Source organism: Salvelinus fontinalis, chromosome 30 (assembly GCF_029448725.1).
Source record: "Salvelinus fontinalis isolate EN_2023a chromosome 30, ASM2944872v1, whole genome shotgun sequence".
In the NCBI taxonomy this organism is placed as follows: domain Eukaryota; kingdom Metazoa; phylum Chordata; class Actinopteri; order Salmoniformes; family Salmonidae; genus Salvelinus; species Salvelinus fontinalis.
The window spans coordinates 34,801,769-34,809,766 of record NC_074694.1 but is presented as its reverse complement, the minus strand read 5'-3'; the positions used below and the strand labels follow the sequence as shown (position 1 = coordinate 34,809,766).

Sequence of the window (7,998 nt, the reverse complement as noted above, 5' to 3'; positions counted from 1 at the left end):
ACACACACACACACACACACACACACACACACACACACACACACACTACAGGTAGCTGGTGGCACCACAATTGGGGAGGCCAGGCTTATAGTAATGGCTGGAACGGAATTAATGGAACAGTATCAAACACATCAAACATACGGGTTCTACAGCATGTGTTTTAATGCCATTCCATTTTTTCCATTTCAGCCATTATTATGAGCTGTCCTCCCCTCCTCAGCCTCCTGTGACACACACATACACACTCCTACAGAGACTCCCAGCGGAGACATTCTCTCTCACACACCCTCAGCAGCAGTTCACACACCCACACATGCAGGAAGAAACGCCAGCCTCTTTCAATCTCTCTCTCTCTCTCTCTCTCTCTCTCTCTCTCTCTCTCTCTCTCTCTCTCTCTCTCTCTCTCTCTCTTGTACACACACACACTCTCTCTCTCTCTCTCTTGTACACACACTCTCTCTCTCGCTCTCTCCCTCTCTCTCTCTCTTGTACACACACTCTCTCTCTCGCTCTCTCCCTCTCTCTCTCTTGTACACACACTCTCTCTCTCGCTCTCTCTCTCTCTCTTGTACACACACACTCTCTCTCAAACTCATGCACACGCACTGCTGAGCAGGGAGAGACGGAAAAAGGAAAGGCGGGATGAGTTTGTGGGCACTGCTGAAGCACCTGTGTACATGTAAACATTTACGGCGGAGAGGAGATAGGGATCTGAAAAGAGGAGACAAGAAGACAGGGGAAGAGAAATAACCGGAGAGGAGGAAAGAGAAGAGGTGCTGGGACGAGAAAAAGACAGGAGAGTTGAATCCATTCTGGACACTTTCGAACAGAGAAGAGAGGTGGATGAGGGAGATGATGATGATGAAGATGAAGAAGATTATGAAGATGCTGCTGTGTGTGTTGGGCTGTGTGTGTGTGTCTCAGGCAGAGGTAGCAATGGTAAACTCTGGGGAAAAATGTACCTACCTCTGTATGGGTAACACCATCACACATATGCCCACACACATCCCCAAGAACACCACCGACCTGTGAGTACACACACACCAAGATGTACGAGAGGTGGAGGTGATCCAGTTTTGGCTGTTGATGTTGCTGATGGAAATTCTATTGATTTGAATTATTGTCTGTTTGATTGTATTAACAGCTGCTGATGTGGATGTTGTTGTTGTCATTATTGCTATTGTTGTCTCTTTGTGTTGTCATGATGTCGTTGGTTAGTGTTATGGTGTGGGGACGGAGGGGCGGGGGGAGGTGATAGTAGTAGACTGTGGTAAACTCTGGCCTCATGTTTTTATAGTTGAAACATTTCTGAAGGAACCTCAAGGCTATCACCACAAATGGGCAACAGTGTGTGTCTCCTACAGAGACTTCCAGCAGAGACATTCTCTAATGTAATAGTAATACAGTATATGCCACTTAGAATTGAACCCACTATCCTGGCGTTGCAAGTGTCATGCTCTACCAACTGAGCTGCTCTCTCTCTCTCTCTCTCTCTCTCTCTCTCTCTCTCTCTCTCTCTCTCTCTCTCTCTCTCTCTCTCTCTCTCTCTCTCTCACACACACAAACACACACACACACACACACACACACACACACACACACACACACACGTATGTGTAAATACAGGTCTTAAGACTAAGGCTGGGATTCAATCTGGTCAATAACAGCCAAAGTGGATGTGACAGAGATATCAGGTCCCAATAACAGACAGACACACACATACACATACACACACACACACACAGCAGGCTGCTGTATCGTTCCCAGCAATAATGTGAACTCTTTGTGTGTGTTCTGTTCTCAGGTCAAGGCCAGGGAAATGTTTTCATCGTTTGGCTAGTTAGTGAATGAGGTACGACCTACAATCGAATTGGTTGTTGTGTTTTACAGGGAGTTCAAACAGACGCACATCAGAGTGTTTCCCCGAGAAGCCTTTACCAACCTACAGCAGCTCACTGCCATGTAAGTGTGTGTGCGTGTGAAAGTGCGTGTCGGTGTGTCGGTGTGTGTGTTTAGTCCGACTATGTGTTTAGACTCTGATGTGGAACACGATGAGTAGAAACACTGTAGATATAGATCCCCCAAACAGAGGAGAGGAAGTCAGGAATACCTTATATTGGGCCGATGTTACGGAAAATGTGATTTGTCATTTCATCTTCTGCCTTCGGTTTGTCTCCTTAGGAACGACTACAGCCAGGCTACTTAAAGTAACTGTCCAGTGAAAATCGTATTTTTAAAAGTTAATATTCTGTTAACTCATACCCAAATAATGTTGTTGACTTCGCCACCAAAAACGGAACGTTTAAAAAAAGGCTAGTTATGTTGTCATCCTCCCGAGGAGGATGAGCTGGCCAATCAGCGGTCTACTCGCATTAATATTTTTAATGACCGGTATACGCCCACACCAATCTGTTGTTTAGGTACGCCCACACCATTCAAACACAGAAAATATGCTTTTTAACATACTTAATTACTTTGGATGTATTTTTTGGAAGGAAAACTACTTCAATCTTAATTGTAATTAATTATAGCTCACATTTCATAGAAATCTGGAAACATTGGACAGTTACTTTAAAAACAAGTGTGCTATAGATAAATCAACCAGTCTCACTGCTATACTCCTCTGTCCATTTCTATCTTTTCCAATCTTTCTTCCTTTGTCTCCCTTACTCCCTCTCTCCTTTTCTCTGACCATTTCTCTCTCCCCATTTCTCTCTCTTTCTCTCTCTCTCTCCAACACTCTCTCAGTGTGCTAACAGAGAATGGTATGTTAGAGAGCATCGGGGCTTTTGCATTTGCTAACCTCTCCAGACTAACTGAGATGTAAGTATTAGTCCTACAGTACCATAATACAACATTTATACACCCCTCAACACAACATTCATACCCCGCTCATACACCATTCAAACAGCATCAATGCACCATTCATAAACAACTCAAACACCATTCTCACACCATTTCATGCATCATGTGTGTATTTCAAACGTTGCATGTCTGCTCCAGAACCATCACCAAGTCAAAACACCTGGTCATCATCCATCATCAGGCTTTCATGGGACTTCCGAAACTCAGTCACCTGTAAGTTCCATATCCCCTAAGCCCTCAGCCCTTATCCCTTATGCCTAACATTAACCCCTAAACTCTAACCCTAATCCCTAAGCCCTAAACCTAGCCCTAACCACTACCCCTACTTCAACAGGCTTTCATGGGACAGCCCAAACTAATATACCTGTAAGTACCAGTAAACCTTAAACCTTAAACCCTAAGAACTAATCCTAAATCAGTTGGCTTTGATGGGACTGCCCTGTTTTTCAGGACGATCTGCAACACTGGACTGAGGGTTCTCCCTAACTTCTCCCGGATCCACTCCACTGCCCTGACGTTTCTGCTGTATGTCACCATGCTCTCTTACTGTACAGTTCGTGTGTGTATTCAGTATTCAGTAGTTCACATGTTACTGTATTTTGTGGGAAACATGAGCTGCTTCTCTTACAGATGTAGGATCTTAATTTGATCACTCTTTTGTACATTTGAATACACAGTAGGAAATGCAAACTTGTAGTGTATTAAAGGTTTCAAATGGCATTAATTATAATCCACATAATAATTGTACATTTCCTATTGCTGCAGGATCATTTTCCTGCTGTAGCAAACTGGCACAAATTAAGATTTGTACATCTTTAGCTGTAGGAGTTTGGTTATTAGTTTGGTTATTTTCTTTGTGTGTGTGTGTATGTGTACTCTGTATGTGTGTGTGTGTGTGTGTGTGTGTGTGTGTGTGTGTGTGTGTGTGTGTGTGTGTGTGTGTGTGTGTGTGTGTGTGTGTGTGTGTGTGTGTGTGTGTGTGTGTGTGTGTGTGTGTGTGTGTGTGTGTGTGTGTGGTGCAGGGACCTGCAGGACAATGTGAACATAGTGATCATCCCCAGCAACGCTTTCCTCGGCCTCACCACTAATACCATCGATGAACTGTGAGCAGTAACAAACACACACCGAGTACACTACCCACACACACATGCACACACACACACACACACACACACACACACACACACACACACACACACACACACACACACACACACACACACACACACACACACACACACACACACACACACACACACACACACACACACACACACGCAGACAAGGGATTGGTGGATAAGTGAACAGTTTATCAACCCCGTCTCCCAAGGTCTATATTACACTGTGACCACCATCACACACACACACATACACACTACAGGTGGCTGGTGGCACCATGGTTTGGGAGGCCAGGCTTATAGTAACGGCTGGAACGGAATTAATGGAACGGTATCACACATATCAAACACATGGGTTCCATGTGTGTTAATACCATGACATTTTTTCCATTTCAGCCACACACACAGAGTACACACACACAGAGTACACATACACAGAGTAGCCACACATCTCCCTGGAAATATGACATCTTCATGAAATGACTTTATAAATGTGCATCGTTCTTCTTACAGACGATTGACCAAGAACGGCATCAGTGAGGTGGAGAGTCACGCCTTTAATGGAACCAAGATACACAAACTGTGAGTCCACACACCCACACACATACACACAGACATACACACACACATACACACACATACATACATACTATAATGGTTTCTCTTTCTCTCTTGCTCAGGTTTCTCATGGGCAACCTGCAACTTTCTCATATGCATAATAATTCCTTCAAAGGAGCAGAGGGGCCTGGGTTCCTGTAAGCATGGCTCCACAACAACACGTCAGTGACAACATCAGCCGTCAGTTGTTTTTGTGTCAAAGTGTTGTTGTTGTCTGTGTGTATTTAGAGACATCTCTCGTACAGCGCTGAGTTCCCTGCCAGAGTCAGTGCTGGGTGAAGTTGAGCATCTGTCCGCTGTTTCGGTGTTCTCACTCAGAGCGCTGCCTCCCCTGTCCCTATTCACAAAGCTACGACAGGCTAACCTCACTTACCCGTCTCACTGCTGCGCCTTCCATAAACCCCAGATGAACAGGTACACACACAAACACACACTCCAAGATAGAATATATCTGTGTATATTATGTCACATATAAATTAGTGTGTGTGTGTATTTTTGCATTCTTGCGTGCATTTGTCAGGACCTTCCGGAGGAACTCTGCGTGCTTTAAACCCGGGGCTCAGAACAACCTCCACTTCTTTATGGACTTCTGTTTAAATTGGACATCTGTGGCCTGTAGTCCCGCCCCCGATGCCTTCAACCCCTGTGAAGACATCATGGGCTCCACCCCTCTACGGGTCCTCATCTGGATCATCTCTGTGCTCGCACTGTTAGGCAACACCATCGTGCTGCTTGTGTTGCTAGGTTAGTAAAAAAAAAAAAAATGTTTTATGTTTATTAGAAAATCTCAAGCCATATTTATCACAATAACTGTTTTTATCACAATAATTTTATCACTATACAAATGTGTGAATGATGACAAATTTTGTAATGAAAGCAGTTTGTAACGTCCTGACCATAGTGCTTATGTGTTTTGCTTGTTTTAGTGTTGGTCAGGATGTGAGCTGGGTGGGCATTCTATGTTGTGTGTCTAGTTTGTCTGTTTCTGTGTTCAGCCTAATGTGGTTCTCAATTAGAGGCAGCTGTCAATCGTTGTCCCTGATTGAGAATAATATATAGGTGGCTTGTTTTGTTTTCGGGATTTGTGGGTGGTTGTTTTGTGTGTCAGTGTTTGTGCCACACGGGACTGTGACGGTTAGTACGTGTGTTGTTTTGTATTTTGTCTAGTTTTCATGTTATTAAATTATGGAAACTTACCACGCTGCACATTGGTCCTCCGATCCTTCTCGCCTCTCCTCGTCTGAGGAAGAGCTAGACGGCCGTTACACAGTTATCATATTAAAATACGTTCTTGTGATAAAAGTTATATACTAAACTTCCCCCTCCCCATTCTCGGTTGCTAGGCAGCCGAGCGAAGATGACGGTGCCACGCTTCCTGATGTGCCACCTGTCCTTTGCCGACTTGTGTATGGGCGTATACCTGGTGGTCATAGCAACAGTGGACGTGCGTACGAGAGGTCTGTACTACAACCATGCTATCAGCTGGCAGACCGGGGCGGGCTGTGACATCGCCGGGTTCTTCACTGTGGGTATACTGTAGACCTAGGAGGGTGTGTGTGTGTGTGCGCCCTAGCCTTCGTATACTGAAGTGATCTGAACGCTTGGAACTGATGCTCTTACAGAAGCGCTATACTGTATGTGCAGGTGTTTGCCAGTGAGCTGTCTGTGTTTACTCTGACGGCCATCACCCTGGAGCGCTGCCACACCATCACCCACGCCCTCAGACTGGACCGCAAGCTCCACCTCCGACACGCCTGTGCTGTCATGGCTACCGGCTGGGCCTTCTCCTGTCTGGTGGCTCTGCTACCCACAGTAGGGGTAAGCAGCTACAGCAAGGTGAGGGATGTGTGACGCTACCTGTTTTTCTACACGTATTATATTGCACAGCTTCTATGCTAATTTGGGTATTGTGTGTGTGTGTGTGTGTGTGTGCCTGCATGCGTCGATGTGTGTGTGTTTCAGGTGAGTATCTGCCTGCCCATGGATGTGGAGTCGCTGCCGTCTCAGGTGTTTGTCATGTTCCTCCTGCTGCTGAACGTGGTGGCCTTCCTGTGCGTGTGTGTGTGCTACCTGAGCATCTACCTGTCCGTCCGTAACTCCTCCTCCCCCCCAGCCAGTGCTGAAACCCGCATGGCTCAGCGGATGGCCATCCTCATCTTCACTGACTTCCTGTGCATGGCGCCTATTTCCTTCTTCGCCCTCTCTGCCGCGCTCAAACTACCCCTCATCACCGTCTCCGACTCCAAGCTGCTATTGGTCCTCTTCTACCCAATAAACTCATGCGCCAACCCCTTCCTGTACGGATTATGCACCCGGACATTCCGCCGGGACTTCTTCCTGCTGGCAGCGCGATATGGCCTGTTTACGACCAAAGCCCAGATCTACAGGACAGAGAGTTTCTCCGTCCAGCAGGCTGCATGGATCCAAATGTCGCCCAAAGCCTCCCACGGGACGCTGTGTTAACTGGTTCACAACAGCCAAGCCACCGGACCCCTACTGAAACCCTGACCTTTAACCCCTCACCCCTGAACCCAAGACCAGGCATGGGACACTGTGGCTGGTTTTAACAACAACAGCTTCTCTGAGAGGGATGGGACCCTGATGCCTCATAGTACGCATACACACGTACGCACTCATACACACATGCACACAGACACACACAGGACTGCAGGAGGTGTGTGCAGTAACAGGTAGCTGTTTAATAGTAGCAGATGGCTGTTTAGCAGTACTTTAGTTAGTTTGTGTTTGACTCCACAAATTCACCTGATCGTATCAACATACTGAACCCTCTCTCTACTCTCTACCTCCTCCCTCTCTCTCTTTCCCCTCCCCCTGTCTTCTCAATATAGAGTAAATACAGTTCAAGATTTGTTAACTGTTTTTAAGAGATATGTAAAGTTTGTTTGTTGCTTCCAGACCTGGGTCTAAATACAGATACAAAGAGGTGCTTTGGGTTTTTGAGATGTGCCTAATGTAGCTTAGAAAGTTTGCATTCCATTGAGCAGGGCAAACCACACCAGCAGCAGAAGTGTTTTAAAATACTTTAAATTGTTTACTTAACCCAGGTCTGGTTCTTTCATGAGTTCTGTTTATTGGTTGTAGAAAAAAAGTTGTTCATATGAGTTGTGCATCTACTGTTGTTGATAAATCTCAATCTGATTGTGCATTTTACCAAGAGTGAGAATGTTACTGAGACTTGGAGTTAAGGTATAGTGTGTACTGGCTGCACATAGAGAAGCCAAAACGAACACAGGCACACTCTCACACACACACACATTTTTGAGCAGTTTCTTGTGTTATCAGAAACATTCTGTCCTTCAGCACATCCAGTCTGTTCAAGGACAATGACCAATCCCCCAACCCTTCTGTGTGTGTGTGTGGGAGGAAAGGTTACACA

At 45.7% G+C, this 7,998-nt stretch overlaps 1 protein-coding gene across 3 annotated transcripts; it reads left to right on the top strand.

The window, feature by feature from the left end:
• The first annotated feature begins 458 nt into the window (after positions 1-458).
• Positions 459-7,772, top strand: fshr (follicle stimulating hormone receptor). Of its 3 annotated transcripts, none has more exons than XM_055890610.1 (13): positions 459-1,028; positions 1,891-1,962; positions 2,749-2,823; positions 3,004-3,078; positions 3,316-3,390; positions 3,888-3,968; positions 4,497-4,565; positions 4,664-4,738; positions 4,830-5,015; positions 5,122-5,345; positions 5,945-6,126; positions 6,246-6,419; positions 6,564-7,772. In XM_055890610.1, the coding sequence occupies exons 1-13, from the start codon at positions 844-846 to the stop codon at positions 7,062-7,064; spliced, it is 1,974 nt and encodes a 657-aa protein (XP_055746585.1). In that variant the 5' UTR covers positions 459-843; the 3' UTR covers positions 7,065-7,772. The 3 variants fall into 3 exon arrangements, with proteins under 3 accessions (XP_055746585.1, XP_055746584.1, XP_055746586.1); XM_055890609.1 differs by having other exon boundaries at positions 460-1,028; positions 6,246-6,437; XM_055890611.1 differs by lacking the exons at positions 459-1,028; positions 1,891-1,962; positions 2,749-2,823; positions 3,004-3,078 and adding an exon at positions 3,112-3,231 and having other exon boundaries at positions 6,246-6,437.
• The last annotated feature ends 226 nt before the right edge of the window (positions 7,773-7,998 follow it).